This window comes from Silene latifolia, chromosome 7 (assembly GCF_048544455.1).
Source record: "Silene latifolia isolate original U9 population chromosome 7, ASM4854445v1, whole genome shotgun sequence".
NCBI classification, from domain to species: domain Eukaryota; kingdom Viridiplantae; phylum Streptophyta; class Magnoliopsida; order Caryophyllales; family Caryophyllaceae; genus Silene; species Silene latifolia.
This window is the reverse complement of record NC_133532.1, coordinates 10227533-10254855: the sequence shown is the minus strand read 5'-3', so window position 1 is coordinate 10254855 and position 27323 is coordinate 10227533. Positions and strand designations below refer to the sequence as shown.

General features: G+C 37.8%; 4 protein-coding genes across 5 annotated transcripts; all 4 read right to left on the bottom strand.

Annotated features, from left to right (window-relative positions):
• Positions 1-421: 421 nt before the first annotated feature.
• On the bottom strand, positions 422-1296 carry LOC141591664 (splicing factor 3B subunit 6-like protein). Its single transcript, XM_074412069.1, has one exon. It carries the CDS (start codon positions 1159-1161, stop codon positions 784-786), a length of 378 nt encoding a protein of 125 aa, XP_074268170.1. The 5' UTR covers positions 1162-1296; the 3' UTR covers positions 422-783.
• A 559-nt stretch (positions 1297-1855) lies between these two features.
• On the bottom strand, positions 1856-12563 carry LOC141591676 (protein ROOT HAIR DEFECTIVE 3-like). Its single transcript, XM_074412082.1, has 23 exons — positions 12124-12563; positions 10417-10566; positions 9774-9840; positions 9594-9696; positions 8682-8752; positions 8530-8593; positions 8354-8419; positions 8170-8217; positions 8028-8090; positions 7873-7929; positions 7490-7648; positions 7349-7417; positions 7152-7243; positions 6348-6426; positions 5977-6142; positions 5514-5638; positions 4282-4544; positions 4097-4193; positions 3844-4008; positions 3248-3352; positions 3036-3130; positions 2853-2949; positions 1856-2481 (listed from the first exon to the last, which is right to left on the bottom strand). The coding sequence occupies exons 1-23, from the start codon at positions 12125-12127 to the stop codon at positions 2242-2244; spliced, it is 2445 nt and encodes an 814-aa protein (XP_074268183.1). The 5' UTR covers positions 12128-12563; the 3' UTR covers positions 1856-2241.
• Positions 12564-14648: 2085 nt separating this feature from the next.
• LOC141591675 (uncharacterized) lies at positions 14649-19751 on the bottom strand. Of its 2 annotated transcripts, none has more exons than XM_074412080.1 (7): positions 19454-19751; positions 18447-18577; positions 17360-17449; positions 16499-16551; positions 16084-16186; positions 15292-15397; positions 14649-15169 (listed from the first exon to the last, which is right to left on the bottom strand). In XM_074412080.1, the coding sequence occupies exons 1-7, from the start codon at positions 19665-19667 to the stop codon at positions 15111-15113; spliced, it is 756 nt and encodes a 251-aa protein (XP_074268181.1). In that variant the 5' UTR covers positions 19668-19751; the 3' UTR covers positions 14649-15110. The 2 variants fall into 2 exon arrangements, with proteins under 2 accessions (XP_074268181.1, XP_074268182.1); XM_074412081.1 differs by having other exon boundaries at positions 14649-15166.
• Positions 19752-20655: 904 nt separating this feature from the next.
• On the bottom strand, positions 20656-26923 carry LOC141591674 (DEAD-box ATP-dependent RNA helicase 20). Its single transcript, XM_074412079.1, has 10 exons — positions 26746-26923; positions 26376-26638; positions 25062-25241; positions 24771-24932; positions 24415-24569; positions 24044-24136; positions 23084-23169; positions 22770-22996; positions 21601-21834; positions 20656-21164 (listed from the first exon to the last, which is right to left on the bottom strand). The coding sequence occupies exons 1-10, from the start codon at positions 26799-26801 to the stop codon at positions 21112-21114; spliced, it is 1509 nt and encodes a 502-aa protein (XP_074268180.1). The 5' UTR covers positions 26802-26923; the 3' UTR covers positions 20656-21111.
• Positions 26924-27323: the final 400 nt, after the last annotated feature.

Genomic DNA, 27323 nt, shown 5'->3' with positions numbered 1-27323 from the left:
AATCTTAAAAACATATATGCAGGATTCCAACTTCATCATTACCGCGCCTTAGAGGCACTCCCACCTACAGTAGCGTAAAGGGTATGAAGCCTTACTGACAGCCAACAGGTTAACTCGTATGATCCATAAGGAAAACTACGCCCAAAGCTACATTGTCCAATCCTTACTTCAAAAGTATAGACATGCAAATAAGCCATATTGTTATATTCAATCATACTTCGTACTCCGTATTTGTTAAACGTTAGCTCTTAAACAAACCAAAAGCCACAAACAACAGGGCAATCACAATTCACAAACCACAATCTGCAACTTCATTCAGCTAAAAACACATACTTTCTATCAAACACAACACCGAAAACGCTACTGCAAACATTCAAATCGACACGAAACCCTAACAACAACACAATACAACAATCAAACGTCAACAAAACATAACAATCAAAGCTTACTAACATAACAGTAACTCCAAATACACAAAAGCTTGAGTACATATATCACTTATCACATACTTTCCAACAAACACAACACCGAAAAAGCTCCTGCAAACATTCAAATCGATACGAAACCCTAACAACAACACATTATTCCGATCAAACGTCAACAAAACATAACAATCAAAGCTTACTAACACAACAATAACCTCCAAATACACAGAAATTTAAGTACATTATATCAGTTATCAGTTCCAGAACTAAAGAAACTAGCATCGGAAAACTAGAAGTTCAAAGCTTACTAACACAGCAATAACCGCCTCTCGTAACTGTAAATCCTGGTTCCGCAACTTCACTTATCATCATCATTAATCGAAACACCATACTTCTCCTGCAATTTAGTAATCTCCTCCTCCTTTTTCTTATGATCAAACTTCTTATTCATCTTAGTAGGCTGATAATACAACACAATGAGATACCGATTAGCGACATTGAATCCAGAAAGATGATCAACAGCGGTTTTCGCATCGTAGATATCTTCGTACACGACGAAAGCAGTACCGCGAGTATCTTTGTTAGTACCGACCCGAATTTGACGGATTGCTCCGTATTTTCCGAAAATATCGTACATTTCTTCGCTTGTTATGTTGAATGGAAGATTACGTACGTAGAGTACGCGGTTTACTTCTGGTGGTAGTCGTGTGTTTGCCTTTCGTAGACTGATCGACATTGTTGCGGAGGTTGAGGTTTGAAGAAATTGGGGAAATTGATTTGGGGGAAAAGTTAGGGTTTCGGGTTTTGTAGTGAAAGAGTTGGGAATTTGGATTAGAAGGCGATGCGTATGTTTTTATATTCTTATTTTTAACGAATTTGGAAAGTTACTTGGTTAGTCGGTGACTCGGTTCCCTACTTACCGATTCCCTTATCGATTCCAAACTATCATGGGCTGGATTATACTTGGCAAATGGGTTAATCGGGTCGGATTTGGGTTGGGCCAATTTGGGTTGCGTTATTTTGGGTTGTTTTGGGTTTGCTGGTCGGGTCTGTTTTGGATCAAGCGGATCGGGTTATTTCGGACCGGGTCAATGAATAAGAGAGAAAAAGTCATTTCACGTCCTTTCGGTTCAATTAAAGTTATGTTTTGTCGGGTCCTTTTCGAGTTAGGTTGTTTCGGATCGGGTCATTTTCGGGTCAATTCAGTTACGGGTCATGTTCGAGTCGGGTCGGGTAGGTTCAACAAGCTCGGTTCAGTTACTAATTATCATTGTCGACGATTAACAATTGTTGTCTTAATCAGCTTAGCAAACCGAATCATTCCGAGGCACAACCGAGGGACAAAGAGGCAACGATTCTCGAAAATTGACTTCTAATCCGAGACATGAAAGAACCAAAGTACATTTTGATAAGAAGTCCATTAAATCCAATTTACCAATCCACTCGTATATTTGCTCATCGTTCTCAAATATCAATAATACCATATGTTGGGGGCATACAATTGTACCATCGAAAACTACAACACTTTGTCATACAAAAATGACAAGCTAAATCCGTAACCACCGCTTTCAACATCACCCGACAACCCTCAGAAGAATATCAAAATGAGGAAATGGTAAGGAAAAAAAAATTAAAGGGGTGGCTCTTACAATGAACTCATTCCCCCCCACATATGTGGTACATAGATAAAACCAATGCCTTCGACAATCGACCAATCATATTCTCAATCAGCTTCTCATAGGGTTTGGTTTATCGATATACACGTGTGTATGATTCACACCATTCTTGAACCTAAATGGGTGTGAGGTGCATCCATCTACTCGTCCTTTGAAGAGCTTGAATATTCGGTTCCATTTTCATTTGTTGTTACGTGAGATGAACCAGTCGAGGAAAAACCTCCAGAGCTCGCACCACCACGGAAACTATTTGCTGCTAGGGGAGGCGGGTTTTGTTGGCCACCGTTAGTTGCTGGTATATTTCCCTGAGCAGCCAACTTACTCAACAAGGTCATCACAGTTGGCACAAACCTTGCGCATAATGATAGAAGTCCGGGAAGCTGTATGCAGAGGATTAAAATTAGGAGATCCAAAAAAAATTGGAAACAAAAACGGAGAAAAAGTTAGTAGCTTTCATCATAAGGTGAAAAAGCTTCTGTTATGTGGAAATTTCTTTTTACTCGTACAAGCCATAATACTCGTGCAATTGAAGAGTTAATCTTGCTTAAGACCGTCTTAAGCTTACAATATAGTCATTATAGGCTTGTTTTAAGCTAGCATATAATGATCACATAACATGAAAGCGGCGGCCTTAAGCTTAAGAGGTCTCGACTGAGATTTTGTGAATGAAATATTACGAGGTCAGAGCATTGCAAGAATAGGGTAACATTAAGTCAAAGTTGATAACTTAAAACACAAAAAGGATGCTCACAATGCCATGATTGAATTCATTAGCTACATCCATCTGCACCCACAATGCTTTGCTTACTAGAAACCCAACAAAGAGAACGCCTAGATAAAGAGGATTCCTGCACGAGATAGAGATTTGTAAATGACATCAACATGAAGTCAATATACAGGACAACAAAAGATAGAAACCAGAAAAAGAACGTACCTTAAAAGCGTCATAAACTCGTTAAAACCTAAAATGACCATGGCGGCAATTGCCCATGGAGGTGGCAACCAATTGTTGCTACGCCTGCTGGCTTCCTGAAAAATTAAACACACGCCTACTAAGAGAAGCTCCAATGTCGGGCCATTCAAATACGGTATAGATCAAGAAAATCAGTCCCTAAATAAAAAACACTCGAGAAGGCGAGACTCTACCTGAGCAGCTATGGCCTGGCTGACAGTATATTCCGTCTCCATCTGGAATTGCCTCCACAAAGATTTGCATTGCACTGGAGTTATTAATGTTTTTGATGATGGGACCTGCAAAAAAAAAAAAAAAAAGCAATGAAGCTTTTCCGGAAACATACTCCATTCTATCACGTAGTTCACATTCGCACATTTGCTTTTGCAACGGAGTTTTAAACTTTTAGGACTAGATGGAAGTAGGAGTCCTGGAATCTTCTGCAATTGAATTATTTTCACACCCTTGTGATTAATAATTAAAATGGAACCCTTCCCCACATGGCCACATGGGTGGTCAGGGACGAAATTGTTTTTTTGTGAACATACTAGCCTAGAATAAAATTGTTAACAACCTATTGAACTGCCTAAAAAGGAAAACGTAAACTACCTATTAGAATGGAGGGAGTAACTACAAAAGGTTTTGATCTAGAGAAAGCTTTTTATTCCTAAGCTCGTGTACTTCCTCGAGGAATTTACCATGCACGTGAAGTTATAACTGAAGATACATTGAGGAAAGACTTGACGTGGCACCAGAAAACAAGAAAGCTATTTGGAGTAGCAAAACTCACCTTCTCCCAGGTGCTCGATGCCAAGGGATCAGTTACGGTCAAATTCCTGTCAGTACTAGTACTATTATTTTTGTTCTCCACCAATGCAAGAGTCAATGTTCTGTCAATATCATCTGATTCAACATCCAACCGAATGGCAGACAAGACTGAGAGCAATTTGAGAGACTGCAAAAGCAATGAATATCAGTTTATATCCGAGCGGAAAAAATCTTGAGAGCAATAATATACATTTAACTGAGCTTCATAATCCTACCGAAGAACGAGCAAACTTTGTAATTGCTTTAAGATCTTCTTTTCCCGTCCACACCCGTGGCATTGAGTCAGAATCACGACTGAACAATGCTGTAAATCTATAGAAAAGTACGGAATTAGTACTCTTGAAATTAAATGAATAGTTACACTTTGTATTTGCACATAATGTGGAGTTTGGACTCCTACCTGTCTTTCATACGCATCAAGACCTTTCCTGCCTCTTCTTTGGCCTTTGCCTCAACTACGCCTCTTGCGTAATCCTCTAGCTTTGCTAACATTTTGTCTTGGGTTTGCTCATCCAAGTTAAAACCAGACAGATCATTAGCAAGACCAGTAACTGCTGACTTAGATTCACGTTGAAGAAGGTTTCTTATTGATGGCCATGTTTCATTATTCGCACTATCCAGTAGAGCCTCGACCGGCCCTGAAAGAGCTTCGTTTAATTTTGCCTGCATAGTTTTCTTAGTGTTAATTAAAGAGTAATGTGGCTTATACCTTCACTACCTGACAATCACTCAAACAAAATTGCAATATCTAACGTAGTTTTCACTATACGCATCTCATAACCGAAACTAATATGCATGTCATGACTCTCAAAGCAATGTCAAAGTAGTGAAGTGGCGGTGTACACAGTCAATGGCTCTTTTAATCCATGAGGGCAAGTTCATCCAAAGCAGCTCATGGCTCAGGAATAAAAACAAAATAAGATGGTTTATTGATAACAGTGAATAGTGCTACACCGACAAATAGTCATCAATATCTATGCCAATAAAAGGAGGATTGGGGTACATGGTAACACAGGAAAGAGTCTAACTTAATAATTGGTAAATGGCAAAGAGCAATTTTACCAGTACTCTGATACCGGTGTCGGACAGGGTATATGCCAAGTGTCAGACTCTGACTCAATTTTCAAACACAAGGACCCTATTGACTCAATTTTCAAACACAAGGGGATATTTATAGAAGGGTGACGGATTGACGGTGCAGACTGCAGAGACACATGCTCAAAACAAAGAGAATATATAGGTAGAGACTTTAAACAGCAAAGAAATTTCTCGAGCTCTTCAGACCAAAACTGATTTACAATTAGTAAACCAGGAAAGTAGCAAAAGCCACCTATCAATTTTACTCAAAGTTGTCAGAAATCAAGAACGAGTATTACTTTTGGGCATTTTTATGCTTCATTCTGAGGATTTTGAGCAAATACAGATTACTTACTCTCTTTTTTCAACTAAATCACATTTATATCATCCAAATTCCAATAAACAATAAATGAATGTCTGTCATGACACTCATCAAACATTTTTTAGTGCCACAAACACAATCAAGATGCATCATCAGTCAGAGGAAGACGGAAAAGGTACACTCCTCACTGAACCAATCAAGGTACACTCCTCACTGAACCAATAGTTACATACCTCATAACGGGATGTAAGTTCACCCAGCTTGGCAGCACGAACAGAGGCGATATGTTCATCCAAATCACGGACAAGCTTCGACCTCACTTTAGAAGTATCCCAATTTGCTTGTTCGACCACAGCATCTGCGCAGGGAAAGTAAAGCTCTCATCCGATAAGCTTCTAATGGCTCAACATGGCAAAATCCATATAATAATACAGTTTCAAGGGAGAATATGAACTCGATAAGAGAATATTTTTTTATCTTGAAACAAATGAGATCCTACTACATGTATATACTGACACCAATAAAGAGGCCTCTTGCACATGATAATTATCAAAAAGAATTTGCAAGACTACTTGAATCCGTCAAAAATTCGAACATATACAAGAGGAGTTGAGCATATAGTAAATGCCTAACAGGACCCTTATACAAACAGAAGTTTTATCCTTCTCGTTTTGGTCATGGAGAAAAAAAAATTACCGGCACATCCCACATCGAAAAAATCTAAAGCAGACTGCTTGCACCTGCAAGCAGCATCAGAAAATCCTTCACCCCCATTCAAAGCTTTCTCAAATGCTTCCTTGAACTTTTCCAAAGCTTCAGAACGCACATGTCCCAGTATCGATTGAAAGGCAGGTTGAACAACCTGATACAATAGAGCATAAAAAAAGAAGGGAAAATATCCATTATCAGAAGAAGTGAAGAACAATCAAAGTGAAACAAGACATCAGTGACACAAAGCAAAGCTTTTGTTTGCCAAAACAGTTCCACAATAAAAGAATATAAGCAGGAGATGATGCTAGATCAAAGACCTTATAACTACAAAGCTTCCACACAACATACGACTATACCTGCAGTAATTTTTCTTCCAGATGCTTCCTCTTTGCAGTTCTCACACCCTCTTCAAAATATATAGCCTCTGCATCGTACCTGTATAGAGAAGCACGTTAAGTTCGTTAACAGTCGTAAGTCACATAAACATACCCATTGTGAAAACAATTGCGCAGTCTCCAACACAGCACTTTGACCATCTTTTTTTTTCCCATTTATATGATAGATTTTTTTTTCTTTTTCCTCAAAAATATTATTTTGTGAAAGATTTTTGAATAATGAATACTAATGTTTTCAATTTCAATGACTGAACTTTTATGTTTTTCAATATGTTTCTGTATGAAATGGAAAGAACATAGAAGGAAGGAGGGAGTACTTAACTTTCTATTTCTATACTTAATACCCAGCATTTAAATGCAAAAGAGACATATAAGCAAGAAGAAAATAAATTTAACAGAGAATTTATATGATACAATGAATTTAAGTACTGATTTTTTTGTTTGAGAAGAAAGTCATTTTAACTCTATTCTTAAGCTAATCTAAAACTAACCCAGACTAGGGCATACTTCACTTGATCCACACAAGCCATAATATAAACATTTTAATATTAACGGATGCAAAGGAGCCGTAGGAAGATGAACTAGGCAAAAGAGATGTACATCATCTAAAGTTATAACAGGGTGCTCCTCTAATCAATATAGTTCAATCCATTAGCACATTTCCAGAGCAAACAGTAGTAGAACTGCATATTTATTATGCATTTAGAACAATCGCACAAACGATAATGACATAAAAACCGATTAACATATGTGGTTGTTACTCACTCGGAGAAACAGCTTCCAAGAATTGAACTGAGCTTTCTGCCAAAACCTGGGACAGGACTAGATTGTGAGGCCTCTTCCAATTGAAGCCAATCCTGCAAAAGTTTGGAACACATTATCGCACATGCCATATAAGTAAAGAATTAGGGATATAAAGGAAGAATACACACAAATACATACACAATAATTGACCATCTTACCTGGTTTTGGGTAAAGTCGCTACATTTTTCACTCGCAATTTCTTCACAGCGAACAGTCGCCACCATGACCTGTAACAAATTTGCAGCATGAATAACAATTCCAATGTGTCACTTCTTTAAGTTATTAATTATAGCACTAACCTTGTGTGCAGGAAGATCAAGGTCCTTGTTCTCCTTTATGACTTTCCAAATTTGCTGAGCACTAAAGGAAAAACCTGACGCAGGAACAACACCTCGTCGATCTCCAGCGAGTCCACCAGGAGCTATAGAGTGGTTGAATCGCTGCCTCAAATTAGCAACCTTCATCCATCCACGGTAAGCAAAGCACAGTTATTATGCGGAGGCCCCAAATTATAATGCTAGGGCAAAAAACAACAATTTGCAGCCCTAAGTAAGATCTATGGAATTTGAAAGATAGTACCAATCACAGGGTAAAACACGAATGAAGTGGATGGTACCTACCATCATAACGTAAAATATCGAACATCAAGTAGAAAAAGAGAAAAAAGAAACCTCAAGCATACCTGCTCTCTGAATAGCTCTTCCTTCTCTTCATAACTGTTAAGAGCAACTACCTCAACCTGAAAAAAGTTGACAGTAAATTTAAAAATGGAACCTCAACGACCAAATCAAACAGGTATAAACCACATTCTGCCATCTGTAAGAATGACTATCTTACATTGAAAAATTCACTTAGAGGAGTGTCCTTATGTGCTTGTGGCTTAGGAACGGAATCCCATATCTGATGGTCACAAAATGAGTAAACAGTCAAATATAATCAATATAGTAGTCAACATCAGGTGGTATAGAGCCAACCTCACCTTCTGAATATCTTCCCGCAGGACAGGTTCCAAATTTTCCAAAGGTGTCTATATGAACAAAGCAAAAGGTGCAACAGTCAAGTTCACAAAAAAGTCACGAGTATTGAAAGTGATATAAAAATACTCCCAGATAATAAGCAAAGACACAAAAAAGAGAGGTAGGGAGACGAAAATAGAACCTCACCCGTGTCTTATCACGAATTACAAACATCAAAGTGGTCTTACGCGGGCTAAACAATCGCATCATTACCTAAACAGAAACAGCAACAGAAATGACTATCATGGTTTCAAAAACTGAACCATCATTGCACCAGAAAAAAATAATATAAGATAAAAATGTTAAGAGAAAGGAAGATTTACTTGAAATACAGTCTTCAAAAGAGGCTTATTGGCTGCCTGTTCACGTCCTATATCATGACACCACCTACGTGGCAAAATTCGCATATCAGTGTTAACAAAGAGTTGAATCAAAAAGGTGTAAAGAGAAGATAAAAAGATAGTTCTTCAATTACATGTTTATAAGCACTATATCGGAAACAGCAAGAGCGAAGAGAGCACTTTGTTTTTCAAAAGCAGTATCGTCCTGAAAAGTAAGGCAACAGCAATATAAGGATTAAGTTTATAAAGCAACGGTTATAAACTAATTTACACACTAGCAAAGTCTTTATGGCAGTTATATAGGTTTATTTGAATCTGGATCGGCTAAAATGCTTCATTTCCATAGGTGCCAGGGTGTGTTATTTACCCTCATTGGTTTTTCTCATGGCTGGGATTAATATAAATATAATGCAGATTGAGCCAATATTCTATTCTTCCAGTGTCCTTTGGAATACTGAAAATCAATCCGAACTATAACCCCTCTACTATGAGAAGAAACACAGACACATAACAATGGAAGCTTAAGTTTTGACACATAAACAGCCACCGTTTACATTTATGACAGCAAACCAGTAACCAATGACCTTCATTATCATTGATGATATCACACCACAGAAGAATTCTATAACTGGCTAACGGCCACACACATGAACTAACATTTGGTTGTAATTCACCACAAGAAAATAAATACTACTCCCTCCTATTCTATATGATCTTCCATATTGGTTTTGGACATATATTTAATGGAGTGGTATTATATGGAGGAAAATTAAAGTAGGAGAGAGAATGTGGGGTTACATGTTATATTAACCACAAATGATAGACAAATAAGGAAAGTAGAAGATCTTTATGAATTTTCCGTTTTAGGAAGTGTGAAAGATGTTAGTGAATAGGAGGGAGTATGAGAAATACATAGAAGAGTGTGTCAAAGACTCAAAGGTGTAGATCCCCACAAATGTACGAACTAAAATAACTGTGTCGCCTTTCTAGACAAACGAAGTGCTCGAGATTTACAAAGCTAGCGAGATACAAAGCTTGGTAATCACCTCTCCTCTTTCCCTGCCATCAGTACCCTCCAAATCCATTACAAGTGTACATGGTTCAATTCCAACACATCTCGCCAGCCAAATGCCCTTGGTGGTTTGAGACCTGGAAAAGTAGAATGCTGTCAAATGTTTCCTCGTTTACTTTTTAAGAATGAATCAAAGTCGAAATGAGTCGATTACCTTCCTTTGAACGCATCCATCTCTCTGAAGTTGGTTCTAAATAAATTGTTCAATAGAGTACTTTTTCCTGCAAGAGCAAAGAAGAAAATCAACACAAAACAAGAGCATCAGCTAGCAATAACTCACATATTCGTCATCTACCGTTAAAGTGCAGAGAATCAAGTCGCAGTAGATAAAATATACTAAAAGAAATAGACTTAGAAAGAAGCGAAACAATTCCGCCTCAAGCCCATTCAACTCCGAATACTACTACAGCTGTGCAGTGCATTTGGAGAGTATAAGAAGCAGGTAGTTTAGAGAGGGGCGGGGGGGCATACAAGCACACACCCTATTGCCTTTCAACAATAATCTACCCCTGCAATTGGCAAGAGATATATGATGGGTCTTATAAAAAGACTGGTCGTCAATACTTAGTCTTGCAACCACTCACAAGCCACAACACAATACTCCCTCTATTCCAGGCTTCCAGCTAATTGTTTACACATTCCATTTAGGTCCATAATTCCATCCAAGCCAATAGTTTACAATTCCATAGTAGACATGTTTTGTGTGATGGAGAATGTGAATGTGTGTAGACATAAAAAAAACTATCAAAAGCAACCATATCTTGGCCAGAACAAAGGGGGAAAGAAATATTACATACCACTGCTTTGCGGACCCATGATGGAGACTATGGCATATGAAAGTCCGCATTCTGCCAATTTTACTCCTTTCAAAAACTTCTCAATTCCAGTGACATTGAACTCTCCATCTCCATCAATCAGTTGTGTAGAACAGGATACATCATCATTCTCTGAGAAAATTAAGAGAGAGATATCAGCAAACTTTTATAAACTCATAACTGAAAGTCAGACAGGCATATTCATGACTAAAAGTCAAAAAAAATTATCAACACTTTAAGCACAAGAAGAAACAACATTTCTAGATAAAACAATCCTTGATAACAACTTAGATAGGATTTCTAAATGAACTTCTTCCAAAAGAACTAGTATTCAGGATTTCAGGGACAAAAGTTTAGCTTCTTGCTTTTTCCTTTTACGAATTGAAATCAAGAAAATCGCTAAGTAGCCAACCGAAACAACTTTCTGGACAAGCACACAATGTCACATATATACAATCCTGCCCCTGCTTCATTACATCTTCGGCTACACTAATTGTACAACGAAGACATCTTGAAACAAAAAGCATAGCTTAAGAAAACAAAACTATGTTGCATCTCATTTCCGTGTACATTAGAGCAAATCATTCAGTGTACATTAGAGCAAATCATTCAGAACCAATTAACAAACTTGTAAGCAGCACGAGTCTCATCATATTACATGCAACTCTGGACTCCTTATCATACAATTAGACAAAAACAAGTTTTCTAAAATCTGCCTCCCCATCACCAATGTCATCCAAAAGGAGCTTCAAACTCAGCTAAATACAACCTTCGCACGTGTTCCATTTCCACGTGTGTTAGTAACTTAGTATGTATGTATAAAGATCCCAACTCAAAAGACGAAATCCTTATTCATCATTCCAACTCATTTTAGTCAATGACCAGTCCTCCTGGATTCCAGCCAAGCTACAAACTTTACTAACCAGCTAGAAAACTCTTTCTATTACAGATGACAACCCACTTCCTGCAACCCCAATTAATAACTAAAATTACGAGTATATAAGCGAACCTCATCTTCATCAAATCCAAAAGCCAGTTCAAATTCAGCTACACACTATATCCACAAATCACCAACAAACCCTCATCAAGTCATCATAGATCCTTTTTTGAGCAATACCAATTTATTTTCGTTATTCGATCATACATTTTAGCAAAGCTTCCTGACTACCAGCCTAGGAACGAGTGTCGCAACTCACAAGATCGGTATAAAACACCAGACTTCCTGCAGCTGCTATGGCCTGACCATAACTTACACATCCAGAAACAGCTCAAAACTCAACTATACAAACACCAAACTATCCATCTACAAACCCTTAAAACCTCAGTAAAATCCCTGAACTCAGAAAATCAAAACTTCTCCCTTTTTCTTCCACACATTTGACCAAAAACACGCATTTCAAGATCCAAAATACTGAATATAACAAAATTAATCAGCATATCATCACAAAGTTTGCAACTTTCACAAGCTATAAACAAAATTACTGATCAGAAACTACATTTCCTAACCCCAAATCACCCCAAATGGTAAAAACAAAAAATACCCAATAACTAAAAACAATCAAAATCCAAAACAACACAATAAATCCCCAATTAAACCAAGCAAAAACCCATAAATTGGGCAATAACTAAAGTAAAATACCAAATTCAGTTAGATTGGATCAATCAATGATATAGAGGGAAGAGAAATACCCATTAATTCTAGGGTTTGGTGGAAAATAATTGTGATCTGAATGAACCCTTTTGGGACAAAGATCAAAATTGAGGAATTAGAGAGAGAAAATGACAGAGAGATAGTGAAAGAAAGGGTGATGATTCTTGTCTATAAGTATATAAATGTAAATATAAATGTAAATTAGGGAAGAAATACTACTGGTAGTTGGTGAATTTTGAATTAAAAAATGTTTAATTCATGGTATATAGTATGCTCCTCTGAATCAAATCTGGGGTTCCACTCTCCAACAAATTTTGAAGACTTTGATTAAGAATTTTGGGATTTTGTGATTTCAGATACGGCTATAGAGTTATTGAAATTTGAATGGTGTTATTTTTAAATTCAAAAGTGTAAATTATTGATTTAAAATATATTATCTGATACAAAATATACCTAAAAATTTAGGTGTTTTGAGTTTTGATCAATAAAATATTTGAGTTTGGCTATTTTACATATCGTATTAGGTACTCTACAGTCTACCCTATTTTCTTAACAAGTTTTAAAACCGTTTTATAGTCATCTTCTAGATTATCATCTACCCATCGACTAGCATTTTCTTTTGATGTAAGGTCTTTTTTTTTTTTTTTTTTGTGACGAGGCCATGCAGCCGTTATCTTCAGTGCGCACTGGGTAAAACTTCGGGTGTATCTATCGACTAGCATTTTCTTTTGAACAAAAACTTGGAACTATGGAATTGCGATATTTATGTTAGTTTAAGAACTACGTGTTAATTTATTGTATAATGTATTAGATGGATTTTAAAACCGGGAAAAAATTGAAATAAACTCAAGCTCACATTATATAAACATTGTTATGATGTTCAATTCTTTGCATCGTAACTACCAATTTAACTACACTTTTGAAATGTTTTTTCTTACAATTTTCCCACTAAGGCATTGCAAATACTTCGTGTTAAAATAATTATTACGATTTTAAAAGCGGATTCTCTGTTTCATTTTATATTCCATCTCGTGTTTCCTTATTCCTTGTGACTATCATTTCTATATCATGGAGTATATGAAAGATAGAGTTTTATATACTCTGTATATCAAGTACATGTATCGTAAGATAAATGAAATGCGATAAGAAAAAGAAATTCGGAAATGAGATATAGAATTTCAACTCTAGGGTAAAGATTATGAAGAATACACCTAACATGGTACGTGAGTGCATGACACAATCTATATACTCCAAAACAATTGATACTGAAAAGGTCTTCAGATATATAAACTTATTTCTTTGTATTTCATACTTGACTTCATCTTACTCCACAAACTATGTTACCCTTCGTTATGACAACACATTACGGGGCCATACTATTTCTGTATTTCACACCCAAAAAAATGGAAAATTCTCGCGATATTCCTGAAATTTGATATTTTGTATAAAATATTAAAATTTTTTTATGTGGAAAACTTTTAAAAGTTATAATACATTAATACGTATTTACGAGTTCTAAAAGTGATGACTATTTTTTTTCAAATTGATCATCTTTTTTAATACTACGAATTGAGAAAAAAAAAAAAGAATTTGTCGAGTTTAAAACTCGTGACTAATATGGTCAACCAATTTTTTTTTTTTTTTTTTTTTTTTGATGACGAGGAGGTTAGATCCTCCCCGGATACAGGATCCCACCCTGCTAGGCGCCTGTACCATGTGAGTTATTTTCCGCGGGGATTATTCCCTCTCCGGACGTCAGGTCCCCAGGAAAGTGTTCATCTAGGGAATCGAACCCAGGACCTCGCAATTCCTCCTTAGGAGGTGGTCAACCAAAATTTATTTGAGGAAAAAAATGGGGAAAATGTACGCAGTGTACTTGAAATTTCAAATTTTGTCCGAAATACCCAGTTTTTTGTTCCGGAAAACTTTAAGAGGCTATAACTTGTGTCTACGAGTTCAGAAAGTGATAATTTTTTTTTTTCAAATCGATTATCTTTCCGAGAATTACGATTTGAAAAAATAAATTGTTGTATTTGGATCCCATGGCTAGAAGCTTTTGTACGTTAATGTTTTTTTGCCGAACAAACTTTGAGTAACCATATCTCTTAGTCACGAATTCCAAACTCCACAATTTTTTTTACGGGATCCAAATAACAGGAAGAAGTAATAAAATGGGACAAAGAAAAGAGACAAAAAGAGAAAAACAGAGGTGATAAAGCAAAGAGTGGAATGATTCGCCATCTTTCTGCACCGACTTAGCTTAGATCACAAACCGTCCATTTATCTCTGACCAAACAAATGAACACCCAATTATGCATTGTCAGGTTTGCCTTTATGCCGCCTGTACACTCCATACTATTATTATTTGACCATTTTACCCTTTATTTTTTAATTTTCCGAGACGATGTAATTATTATTTATTATAAGACCGCCTTATTTGAAAACTAAATAATAAGAATATTACATTGCTAAAATAAAAATATACGAGCGTTTTATAAATCCGAAGAGTTTTCCTAAGACGGGTCTTCGGATAGTATAAAATCCTCGTATGTTACAATATACATTTTCGGTATTCAAATACGATGATTTTTATCATTCTTGGACCAACATTCTGAGCAATGTTAGCATTAGGAAAACTACACCCTTACCCATACTGATAACAAGAACGCAGATCTCAAGAGATGATTTAGAACATGGTGTGGCACTGATTACCTCGACTAAGACTACGTCGACGTAAAAGTAGTTTAACCGCTACATTTATTATTACATTAAAAAAAAGTCTAAAAAGTTCGAACCATGTAATTAAAAACTGGCCTAGAGGCAACGCCGGATTTGCAAAAGATCTTACTCAATGCTACACCAAGCATTTTGGATATCAGCGACCGATCCCATAATCACGGCTAGAAACGATAGTCCGAAGATAGCAATCTGTTCTCTGCGTGACCTAGAGGAATAAGTATTTTCTTTCTAGTCTCGGGCCAAAAAAGTTGTATTGCTTCAATAGTGTGCTTGATGGTGTTTTTGGTCAGGTTGGCTGAGGCACCTTATCTCCGACTTTTTTTAGCTTCGCCTTCTGCAACTCTACTGTCAAAAGAAGTGTTCGTTTTAGATTCATATATTCATATAAAGATGCAAGAAGGTAACGAACGATCAATGATTTTGAGATCATACGATAATTGAATGTAGTTAAGAGAGTTGATGCTTACAGTTCAGATCCTCCAGAATCGTCTGGTTTGAAATATTTACCGAAAATCCCAAACTGGACATCATATCCTCCAAGCGCTGGGGGTTTGTCAGATAAAGGTAACCAATCTACAAGAAGGACAAATAAAAACCGTCAATAGTCTATATGAAATTAGACTTGGGAAAATTGACCCCGGGTCGATCAACATCAACCACACTTGACACGACCCATAACCCTTTCCGAAACAAACGAGCCCGAATTTACACGATCCTGCCCGGGTTAGATGGCCTGAAGGCGAAAAAGTGATCTTACTCCTTAAATCTTAATAATGACAGGCAAAACATACAAAAGCCCAAAATGACCCAACCGAACGTGATAATTGAAATTATACCTGAACTGTAACTGACCCGGACGGCCGTAATAGCCCTGAATCAAATGTTTCCCAGGACAACTACGTGCTAAGAGCCTAAGAGTACATATTTTAACTCAAGTCGATTTTTTTATTTTTTATTTTTTATTTATTTTTTATTATTTTTGCCAGCAGTAAAGAAAATGTTGCTTACACGGTACCTATCAGACTCACAGAGTCAAATTTTAGTTATTTTCACAAAAATATGAAAAATAAGCTGATGACAAGATCAGTTTCGCTACATTTTTTTTCTTACTTCTGTGATCCAAGGTGCGCGGCCTATACAATTAAAAAGGAGAAGGGAATTAGATTTCAGTGCCCTATTCCTATTGTCCCCGCCTCCCCGGCCCTCAGTCTCAAGTTACTGACATATTAAAGCAAGGAGAAGATTTTGTAGCCACTGACCAGTGTTTCAAGCGACGAAGCTCTATTGTACACGGCAACACCAGCACGTTTTGTAGTCCGTGTTTTAGCCGATCCAATGTTTTTTCCCCACCGAAGGACATCCCTATCATGTCAAAACACAAGCACTATATTAGTAAGCAGCGAACTGAAGATCTCAAACATAGGTCTAATAAACTGGTGTTTTGCTCCTAATCTCCAAAGAAAGTGTCTAGTTCCCTATTACGCAGAAATTTGCTGACTAGTTTAGGCCTCAAGGACATACTTTTATAATACAATTCCACTGTTTTAGCCACCCATTATGCGGAAATTTGCTAACTAGTACTATTACAACGAATCCGTACATGTGAGAACATGGAAATTTAAAGCACAGTTATCTAAGATTTTGGCAACACTAAAGAGACGAATGGTTTCGTACTTTTCTTCTGCTGACAAGAAGTTATCGCTGAGCAGCTTTTGAAGCAGAGCATCCTGTCATGTATAAACCATGATACAATATATCAGATCTGTTTTAAGTTATCAACAACCTTACTGTCAAAAGAAAATAAAACCATCAACGCCAAATCATCTTAAAACACCAGGAGCTGAATGTACCATGCAGACAATGACTATGAGCCGAAAAATTTTGAAGCACAAGAAACGAAACGCGTGTATGATTGTCTGAAAAAGAGTATCTCCAGGCAAGTAACAGACTAGAAACTAAACTTTACGAACATCGTCAAGAATGTAATATAGTAGATGTTGTGCGGAGTAAACTAAGGCAATGCTACTCTACACATATTGGGGTCTTGATTGTGTATTAAAATATGGAGGAGAAATCAAACAATGAACACTTCGTTTATACAAGATTACGGGGATAGGGTGGCAGTAGGCAATACAGCTAGACAGCTCAAATGAAATTTATTGATGGGTGACAACTGACCATAGGAGAAGAAAGTGGCATGAAAAAGGTGGTGCAGTGGTGAGGTCGCCTGCGAACGGTGGTCAAATAGGGGAAGAGGATTGTTACGGGGCGTTGGTGGCAGTAGAGTGAGGAGTGGGGAATGTATGAGTGATTACTAATTTTGGGCTGATTGCCTCTTTTTAAGACAGCTCGACCATAAACTATGTCCATACGGTTCTATAGGGGAGAACCTTTTCATCATGATAATGGAATGAAAGCATTCATAAATCAATACCCTCACAAAAAGCAAAAAAAATGGAAGCCACAGGCCTACATTCTATCATACTACATGAAACTACTGCAATAATGAAAATCATATTTATAACAAGAGCATACCTGTGCTTCACACCGTACCACTGCCATAACACGATCATTATATTGCTCGATATTTAGCGCAGGAGCTAAAAAGTGTCTTCGAGCATACAACTGTGTATGTTAGAAGAAAATTAGTGACAACACATTTAATGAAAACAATGAATGTTAGTGGATGATTAGCTCGTCCACAAGACATAACATATGGTCACAGTTTAAAACGAACAGCTTGACCGACTGGCCTCTGCAGGAGATGCATTTAGTAATGGCCTTAACATACTTCTATTGGTAGCTAACTTTGGCGTTCTTATACATAAAGATCAGACCAAAGTACTAATTACTACAGCACGCGTCTTATTTCATTACTATAGATTGTAGAACACATATTGGCTATGCACAGAATCCTCATCTAAGCTTAGCTATGTCAACTTGAGTGTGCTTGAAAACAATGAGATTTTGAGCCCTTTTTCTTAACAGTAAAAAATAACCATTTAAAACTATCAAAACCCTTTGCAAGAACAATAGTCGTTGTCTATTCTCCCATTTTGAGGGAGAAAATAAGGCCAAAAAAATGGCTACTTGTTAACACTTGTTATCCACCCACCGTTCCTACAAAAGAATTTGAATATTTATGCAAAGGAGGTCCAAGATTGAACAAGTGTGAGCGCCTGAGCGGCACTCAGGAAGCCAGGAGTCAGGTTGGTAATGTGTCTTTTACATCACTAGGCGATGTACCAGCAAAGTTCATCATGCGTGAAATTTATTCTTTGTATATCCTTCAAAAGAACATGTCATATTAATTTTTCAGTTCCTATCGTCCTACCAATTGAACACATTACTGATTATTCAGCACTCAGCGGCATGTGTGCTCTCTGTGTGTTACTCTATTGACATCTAACAGCCTTTTACAAATTTCGCCACCTGTGGGAACCAAGGTTGGTCGCATGCATGTAGGCTGGTCTCATTGAGAAACCGACATTTAAGTTCATGGAATGACAAAAAAGGTAATAGATGCAAGTCAGGCAACACAAAACACACATGACGAGAAATATATTCATACATGAACAGATGAATTAGTAGGACGACAGAAAGATTAACAAAACACGAATACCTCGTATATACAATCTCCAATATATGCCAAAGCAGCTGCATTGTGTGAAGACCGTGGCTTCTCTGACTTTGGAGGTCTTGGCAACCATCTATCATAACCCAAGTATGTCTCCTCGTCCAAGTTCACTGGTTCTAAAATTCGGATTTGCAGAACCATCAAAAAAACTTAGATAGCAATCAATTTATCATCACCAGAATTCCCAAGACATGATAATAAACCACACCCTAGAAACTAATATGCCCCAATGATCACATTTATTACATCAAGCAAGCAACTTTCATACTTTCTAGTTGATCATTTAAGCTCCTAAAACACCAAGATTGAAAAACCCCAATAAAAAATCGACTGCCGCGCAGTCAAAAGTTATCCACTGGTAAATACAGCATGAAAATCACTTCAAAAGATGAAACTGCATACAAATAATGCAATTTTATAACCAAATAAATCCAAAATCCCTTAAAGAAACAACCTTTTATCCTCATATGACATATCATTACATATTCCTTTAACCATTAAACTAAAAAAATTCAATAGAAAATGCTTCTACCCTTTTAACCAAATGAGGAAAAAAAACACATTCCGCTACATAAAATGCATTGAAACACAAATTCTCATTTCAGACGGATAAAATGTTACCATTTTTATTTAAGTTATCACTTTTTATCATTAAATGATCATTTTTAATCATAAAATGGTGACATTATTCTCGTGCGAAGTTAAGACCGTCTTAAGGGAGACTAATAGCACACAATTTCAGAAATTAACAAACTTTATAACCAAACCCACTCAAATTACCTTAAATCAACACACATTCATAAACATTATCACAAAAAAGACACCAATACATTAATAATAATTGGACAGAACAACGACATCGACGCAATTTTCATTTATGGGAATTCGAAAATAGTCTCTTTGTATTGCAAACACAATTCGACCCCCTACCCACATGACTAAATCTTCTAAAAACCAACTAAGAAAAATAAAATGGAGGGTTTCTTAAGTACCTTGGCGAGGAGCTATAGCATTGAAATTGAGAAGTTCATCGACATTAATTTGTAACTGAGAGCTTTTATTAATTGATTGAGTTTTAGAAGGAGAAGGAGACAGGAAAAGGGATTTAGGTTTGTGAGTTTTGCGAGGGGAATTACGATTGTAAGGAAGTCTTTGTTGAGTGTCCCATGATGCTCTTACTGTTACTCTACTTGTTGCTAACGCCATTTTTGTGTTATCGTTCTTGAAATTTTTGAGTTATCAATTTATGAAACAAGAGTTGGATAGGGTGGGTAGTTTGGTTTTGTGTTTGGGTTGCAGTCAGTCTGGTTTGTCACCGTGACAAGCTTGTGATTTCTCAGCCTTCTCCCACTTGTTCTTTCACTTACTTCTTTGTCTCACGTCACAAATGAGAATTTGTGTTTACCTGTTCAGAACCGGATCGGACTGCAATGACCCGCAGACCGGACAACCCTATATCCCAAACCCGGAGACCGGACCGGTTAGGTGGGAACCCGGACCGGACCAGGCAGGAACCCTTTAGGTCCAGTTTTTTCTGGGTTTGGACCGGATCGTTTCTATTTTTTAAGGTGATTTTTTTGCTTGGACCGGACCGGAGACTGGACCGAATTGTATCCGGACCAGTCGGTCCGATTTACCTGTCCGGTCTACTTTATGTGCAAGTGCTGTATGGTGTATGGTTGCTAAAAGTGAAAATTTGGTTTTCGATTAGTCTTACTTATAAACGGTTATAAGTTAAAACGAAGGGATGGTAAATGGAGATAGGATTGTCAGTCGTATACGTGAGTTATAAATTTTTGTTGCGATTCGTAATCTAATAACTATGAAAAAGTGTGATTATTTTTTTTCATTCAATTCGACTTTGACGTATTGGAAAGAGAATGATTCATTTAAAGAAACGGTTTGATAATTTCATTGAGCTAGTAGAATTTTGAATATGGGAATTGGGACAAGCGGAGAAAGGAAGAAGAGTGTTGTCGTGTAGGGGCATCCAGCTACAGAGGGATGTCGTCAGCGCTGGTAACAGAGGGTGTGGCTTGGTGGTTGTTTGGTTCGGAACCAAACAACCACCATGATCCTCATAATTTCCCCACATTACTTCATTCACAATTCACCTCATAACCAAAAACCCTTGATCAATACCTGGATCGGAAAGAACGTGTATATATGATGGAGCCAGATTCCATTGCATTACATTAATCAGCTGGGAAATAAATTTGATTAAAGAAATCTGGTTGAATGATAGCAGGAACCCTTCAAATAGACCGACTAGATACATGATCCATTTAACCAGTGGTGGAGCCAGGGAGGGGCTAGCAGGGGCGGTTGCCCCCGCTGGCATTTGAAAATTGCGAAATTTTTAGTTAAAATTTCCGAATTTTTTTGAGTCCCCCTTATAATATTATCGTTTCGCCCCCGCTGACTTAAATTCCTGGCTCCGCCACTGCATTTAACATGTTTCTAGCAATCCGAAAAGAAAACTAGTTTTCATAAATCTATCAGTCATCTGACTTACATGATCTCTAGAAAAAAAAAAAAAAGTGGGAGACCAAAATCCAATAATACAATCCCACAATAGCTCTTCGACCCCCACCCCACTTAAATAAGGGCTTATCAACAGCGGCATGTTATATCCAGAACTTCAACTCGACTAGCTCCATGTCCGGCCAGTACTGTAACGGCTTCTTCTTTCGGGGTGACCACCTGATGGAGCAAAACAGTGTTAACAATACAGAGCACTTTTCCAAGGAACGTTGTTGAACAAGTATTTTGCTAGTAGTTTTGAGACTAGCATAACTGTTTCACATTCACTCCATCTAATCTATCTTGTCCCTGTTTCGTTTTTGGTCCATCCTAAAATAATTGAGCCCTTTCTATACCTAGTAAAATAGTCCGTAATATTTTTTTTTTAAAAAGGCGAATTTTTTTCCCTCATGGGTTCCTTCTCACTTGCTCATTAATTTGCCAATAGATTCATACTGTTTTGGATGGACAAGCGAATTTGAATCCTTCACTAAAGTCTAATACCATTCTCACTTCCCTTCCGTCCTAATATTGGAAGCCAAACTTTCAAAGGGTAAATCTAAATGATTTGGCACAACTGGCTACTGACAATTGAATTTTCAGATAATAAACTTACCCGCCAAAGGAGGTGGAGCGCCTCTACCCATAGAGGCCAGATCAGGGCTGACCTTCTGACCAGCCTCCTCAAGGATGGCAATAAGTTCCTTCGCGAATCTGGCATTGGCAGCGGTGAAAAATGTGTAAGCAGTTCCTTTGGCCCCAGCCCTCCCAGTTCTACCGATACGGTGAACATAGTCTTCAAGTGATCCAGGGAAGTCGTAGTTTATCACAAACATTACATCTTTCACATCTGCAATAGAACAGGGAGATTAACAGATATGAGTATATGGCTGCCAATCGCAGTAATGAAAATAGGTAACTAGCTTCCAAAGTCACAGTAAATCAACTACGAAATCACAACTCAGCTAACTTCATCTTGACCAATTTTCATCAAAATTTCATTATCAAATTGGTATTCTCGCACCTTATTTTTTTGCTTTAAAACTTTTATGCAAATTTGATTACAATGGTGGATGAAATGTGCCCAAGTAGAAAACACACCATGTGAAGCTGGCATAAGCAATTCAATTTCACCATTTTAAATAACCTGTTTGAATATCTTTTAGGAGGGAAAGGGAAGGGAGGGGTGTAGGGTAAGGAAAGGGAGGACGGGAGGAGGGATGGAGCAAAGTAGGTTTTCCCTTTAATTTTTTCCTTATTTGAGGGATTTCTATTTGTCTTTTGGGAGGGGGAAAATGTATCCGTGTGTATCCCTTTACCTTTCTCCCTACAACTCGTTTTGCTATCCAAACAAGGGAAATGGTATCCCTCCCTTTCCCTCTAAATCCTTTCATCATAACAAAGGGTAAATAAAAATAAACAACCCAATTTGTCCGACCCAAACCCGAACAGAAACTGACCCAAAGAGGCCCGACACCCAATAATTATGCCTAATGAACAACCACAAACAAAAACTATTCCTTATGGCATAAGGGTCATTGGGATAAAGTTTCTCGCTCAAGAGGGGAAAAGTTCTGTCTCTATGTATCCAGCCTGTTGGATCCCTCAGCATTCAACAATGTTCATACTAGACTATTATGTGTTTTCTATTCTTTGCCTAAATATGGTCGGTAACAGCATTCTATATGTATCACAGAAATGAATGAAGAAATAAAGTCACCCTAAGCGAAAGCAACATTAATGGCTGGATCTCAGCGTCTGACATAACATCCGAAGCATACGTACCTAGACCACGAGCAGCAACATCGGTCGCAGTCATTATCGGACTCTTGCCCGATTTGAACTCTGATAGCACCCAATCCCTTTCCGCTTGGCTCTTATCCCCATGAATCGAAAGAGCAGGCCAACCATCCATACGAAGCTGCCGAGTAATCTGATCACACCCCTTTTTAGTGTCCATAAATATCAGAATGCGGCTGCCATCCATAATATCCTCAAGCAAATCCACCAGCCTGAACAACACGACAATTCAATTTCAGAAAACTCTAGGAAAAGGCAAGCAGCACAAGAGTAAAACGTTTTACAAAAGGATAACTTACTTCTTATATTTCTGATTTTCAGAAAGAATCTCCACTATCTGGCGAATAGCATGATTGGCCTTTAAGTCTGGGGAACCAATAGTTACCTATAAAATTACAATAAAGAGCTACATAAGGGCCTTCCACTTTCCACAGGCAAATAATAAAGGTAAGCATTAAAGAGGTCCCCCCACCCACCGCAGAGGATTTTTTTGCCAAAACGACCATTGCGGCAAAATTATTTTCCAAATTAGCCATTTGCTGTAACTATTTACCATGTTAACCGTAACTTACAATAGATCATTAATTTTTTATTTTAAAAAAAAAAAATCCTTTTCTTTTAGACCTTCCCTTCCTCTACTACAACTCTACGGCTCCAACCGCTCTTTAGCTCTCTTCCTCTGCTTCTTTAGTCTTTACTGGTAGAATGTAGCATAAAAAGGGAATAGTAGCTGTGTGCTAATCAAAACCATCCAATGGCTAACCTTCTTAATCAATAACGTCACTTTAATAGCAAACGGAGTACTCGTTTAGTACAGAAATTACCGATGATAATCGTCATCCAGGCTGACCTAAGAATGGTTTATAATCAAAATTTAGTCCATCATCACACCACTACCTCCATTGAATCGAAAGGCGATGAATTAGTTTGGTTTTGAAAGAGAAAGAGGCAGGATGAGGGTTTTGCTGAGAATGTTAGTTTATTGGTAGAAAGGGGCTCAAGAAGAGAAATGGATGAATGAAGATGAGTGCAACAAGAGCAGGACTTCAGGGAGGGTGAAGATTACTGGTTACTAATCTTTTTTGATTTCTTACGATTAATGATGTACTATGGCTAGTTAGGAAAATAGTTATAGAAAATGGTTAATTTGGAAAATAGTTATAAACAATGGTTAATATCGGAAATAGTTTTTCTATAATGGCTATTTTGGGAAAAGACCTCCAACCCACCCAAAAAAGAACAGGGAAATTAAATCTTACTTTATACGGATTGAAAAGAGATTGCCTAGCAAGTTGTTCAACCTCCTTCGGCCATGTCGCACTCCAGTACAGAGTTTGACGATCAGGTCGTATCTGTGTCCAGCAAAAGTAGCATACATTGTATGTCAGAGAGAAAAAAAGAGCAGTGAAAAAGCAGTCTACCTACGAGGTCTATCAAGCTAGGACGAGATTAAGATGTTCAATATAAGAAAAGGCAAAGGAAGGCTGGCATGTCATCCCAGCAATCCCTACAAATGATATTGCCAAAATGTCTAAATCTGATTGCAGGCTTATGAATATGTGCACAAGCGACGGAGGGTGCACACACAAGAGAGGAGAAAGGCTGGACTTTGAAAGCAAATATACTGTACCTGAGACACAATTTTGCGAATCTGCGGTTCAAATCCCATGTCAAGCATCCGATCAGCCTCATCCAAAACAAGATAGGTCACTCTACGCAGATTTGTATGGTTAGATTCCAGCATATCAATCAATCTCCCGGGTGTTGCAATAACTATCTCTACACCTGCAGAAAATACATGTAAAAAACCCAGATAAATCACGTGGTCACATTCTGAATACAAATTATATTATGTAACATGAATATGAGTACCACCTAAAACAAGAAGCGCAGACGACGAATGTCGCAACATGATAGCAAAGCATCTCAAATATCCTTGTGTCTCTTTTGATGGACAAAGTCATCTCAAACTCAAGCAGCACCTACCTTTCTGAAGATCACGAATTTGAGGTCCCTTGGGGACCCCACCATATATGCAAGTATTTTTAATCCTCGATGAAGCACCAAACTTCGTGGCTTCTTGTTGAATTTGTACAGCAAGTTCCCTAGTTGGAGCCAGAACTAGCACAATTGGACCATCACCAAGAGCTGAATAATGATATGGACACAAATTAGAGCACTTGGGTAAAACACAGCACAATCTTAGGCAGTAAGGGAGTACACCATGACTGAGTTAAACAAAGACATGCAAGTAAAAGTAAGATGTGCCATTCTCACATAAAATTGGCTGAGCATTAACATGGACTATGGCAGGTAGCAAGTACGCCAGGGTTTTCCCGGATCCAGTTTCAGCAATACCAATAAGATCACGACCCTTTAATGCCATAGGCCATCCTTGAGCCTGAATGGCCGTAGGTTCAGTAAAGCCGGCTTTTTTAACCTCCTCTAGGACGTACTCTGCAATTGAGAAGAAATACGAATATTACAAGTAATATAGAGTTAACTTGCGGAGTATGATTTCATTTCAAGTATCCATACCAATTATGAGCTACACCACTAACAGGAAAACAATAGGAAAACACCATAAGCAAATAGGTATAACTGGATGTGTGAACACTGTAGTGCATTAGGTTTGGTGAAAACAGTTTTTCCTTCTTGTTTCCCTTGTTTTGTTTATATTCTGTGTTCCCAAAACTCTTCGACACGGTGTGCGACACGGAGTGTCGGATACGGCTATTTCGTGTGAATTTTTCAATTTTTTGGTCTAAAGTGAAGTGTCTAAGTCGTGTTGTATCGTCCGACACGTGTCGAACACGAGACACGTCAGTTAACTAAGTGAAGTATCGGAGTAACATAGTTCATATTTGCAAGAAAACGAGGGAAATGGGATTCTTCTACTAGAGTAACATATTCTTCCTTAAGCAACAAGGTAAACAAAACTCCTTTACGAGAGTAAGTTATCAGTCTTATCACCAAATCCCTAGTGAACGCCATAGCCCTAGTGCAGCGGCTGAGGTAGGTTTGGAGAGTAGTGCCTCAAAACCACACGAGTTCTTTTACTCTCCCTGTATCTTATACAAGCGCGTAATTTTGAGTGATCTTGGCAAGTAAAACCCCACTATACACTGATGCTGATGGTTCTCGAGTTTACACTCCAACGTCCAACCTAATTCCCCTAATTTCCTAGCTACGCCATAGCCCTAGTGCAGCGGCTGAGGTAGGTTTGGAGAGTAGTGCCTCAAGACCACACAAGTTCTTTTACTCTCCCTGTATCTTATACAAGCGCGTAAATTTTGAGTGATCTTGGCATGTAAAACCCCACTATACACTGATGCTGATGGTTCTCGAGTTTACACTCCAACCTAATTCCCCTAATTTGCTAGCTACGCCACTACCCTCGTAAATTATAGCGAACATCCATAGCCACAAGTCCACAACAACCTATTATCTATCACAAATTCAAATTTGACTAATCATGAACCCACACACAAAATTAGCAAGCTACAAAAATGGCGAAACAATAATCTCCACAGTCATTACCAAACACTACAATAAACTAACCAAATTTAACCTAATAAAGCTCAATCAAACCTGGAAATCCAACATCAGTAAAACTACGAACCGGCTTCGGAACATCACGACCTTCAACAGTAATTTCACGAGAAAGACGATAATCCTCAACCTCGCTTTCCGACATGGCAGCAACAGAAGGAGATTCGACATAGAAATTCTTCTCGAATGGCGTCAATCCTTCCAAATCCAACTTCCGTTGCGGCGAGGAATCCCTTCTCGCCGCCGGAGCTCCAATTCGTCCGCCACCACCGCCGGCGCCAGCGGAAGACGCGCCATAATCGCTGAAAACAGCGAGTAATTTGAATTTGAATTTAAATTTAAATTTAAATTTAAATTAGAGAGTAAAAAAGAGGGATTAATTAGGGTTTACGGGAATTGGGGGAAATACCTGCGGCGGTCGCGGTAGGAAGCGGGGTCGGCGTTGCGAGAGTCGTAGCGGCTCATTTTTTGGTGGTTGATGAACTAGAGTAGTATACTGTTGACGGAAGTCGGACACTTGATTGATCGATCACTTTTAATTTTCGCTTTTATTGATAATAAGGTCTTGCTCAGCTGGGCTCGAAGTTGAGTCTAAGAACTCGTTTTGTCACTATATTATTTTCCCTTACTCAACTTCTAATCTAACTAAATTTATTTATTTTTTAAAAAATTATAAAATACTAAAGGAAATTATATTACTCCCTCAGTCCCACCCAGACCAAAGATAAAATAGAAGAAAATAAAAAAAAAATTAAAAATCGTAAGAGCTTACATTTTCCTGGAAAAAAAAAAAAAATCTGATCGTAAGTTAACTTGGTAGTTTCCTCATATGTATCATGTAAACAACAATCTAGCATATTTTTTTTTTGGTACAAAAGAGAGCTATAAGCCCGAAACTGGAGAATAGTCCTAAGAGTATCCGGGGGATCGTCAATGAAGGTGACTTCAGTGGGAGCGTTGACGCCTTGATTAGCAAGCCAATCACTT

Excerpts from the sequence above, each read along its gene's own strand:
- LOC141591664 (XM_074412069.1), bottom strand. The coding sequence starts at position 1,161 with ATGTCGATCAGTCTACGAAAGGCAAACACACGACTACCACCAGAAGTA.
- LOC141591676 (XM_074412082.1), bottom strand. Across the intron at positions 7,930-8,027 it reads CTCTAAGTGAATTTTTCAAT|GTTGAGGTAGTTGCTCTTAA; the intron begins GTAAGATAGTCA and ends AACTTTTTTCAG. Across the intron at positions 4,545-5,513 it reads AACTTACATCCCGTTATGAG|GCAAAATTAAACGAAGCTCT; the intron begins GTATGTAACTAT and ends AAAACTATGCAG.
- LOC141591675 (XM_074412080.1), bottom strand. The coding sequence starts at position 19,667 with ATGGCGTTAGCAACAAGTAGAGTAACAGTAAGAGCATCATGGGACACT. Across the intron at positions 16,187-16,498 it reads TTCTTGTCAGCAGAAGAAAA|GGATGTCCTTCGGTGGGGAA; the intron begins GTACGAAACCAT and ends TTGACATGATAG. Across the intron at positions 15,170-15,291 it reads GATTCTGGAGGATCTGAACT|TAGAGTTGCAGAAGGCGAAG; the intron begins GTAAGCATCAAC and ends TTCTTTTGACAG.
- LOC141591674 (XM_074412079.1), bottom strand. The coding sequence starts at position 26,801 with ATGAGCCGCTACGACTCTCGCAACGCCGACCCCGCTTCCTACCGCGAC. Across the intron at positions 24,137-24,414 it reads TTCGCAAAATTGTGTCTCAG|ATACGACCTGATCGTCAAAC; the intron begins GTACAGTATATT and ends TGCTGGACACAG. Across the intron at positions 21,165-21,600 it reads CGCTCCACCTCCTTTGGCGG|GTGGTCACCCCGAAAGAAGA; the intron begins GTAAGTTTATTA and ends TTGCTCCATCAG.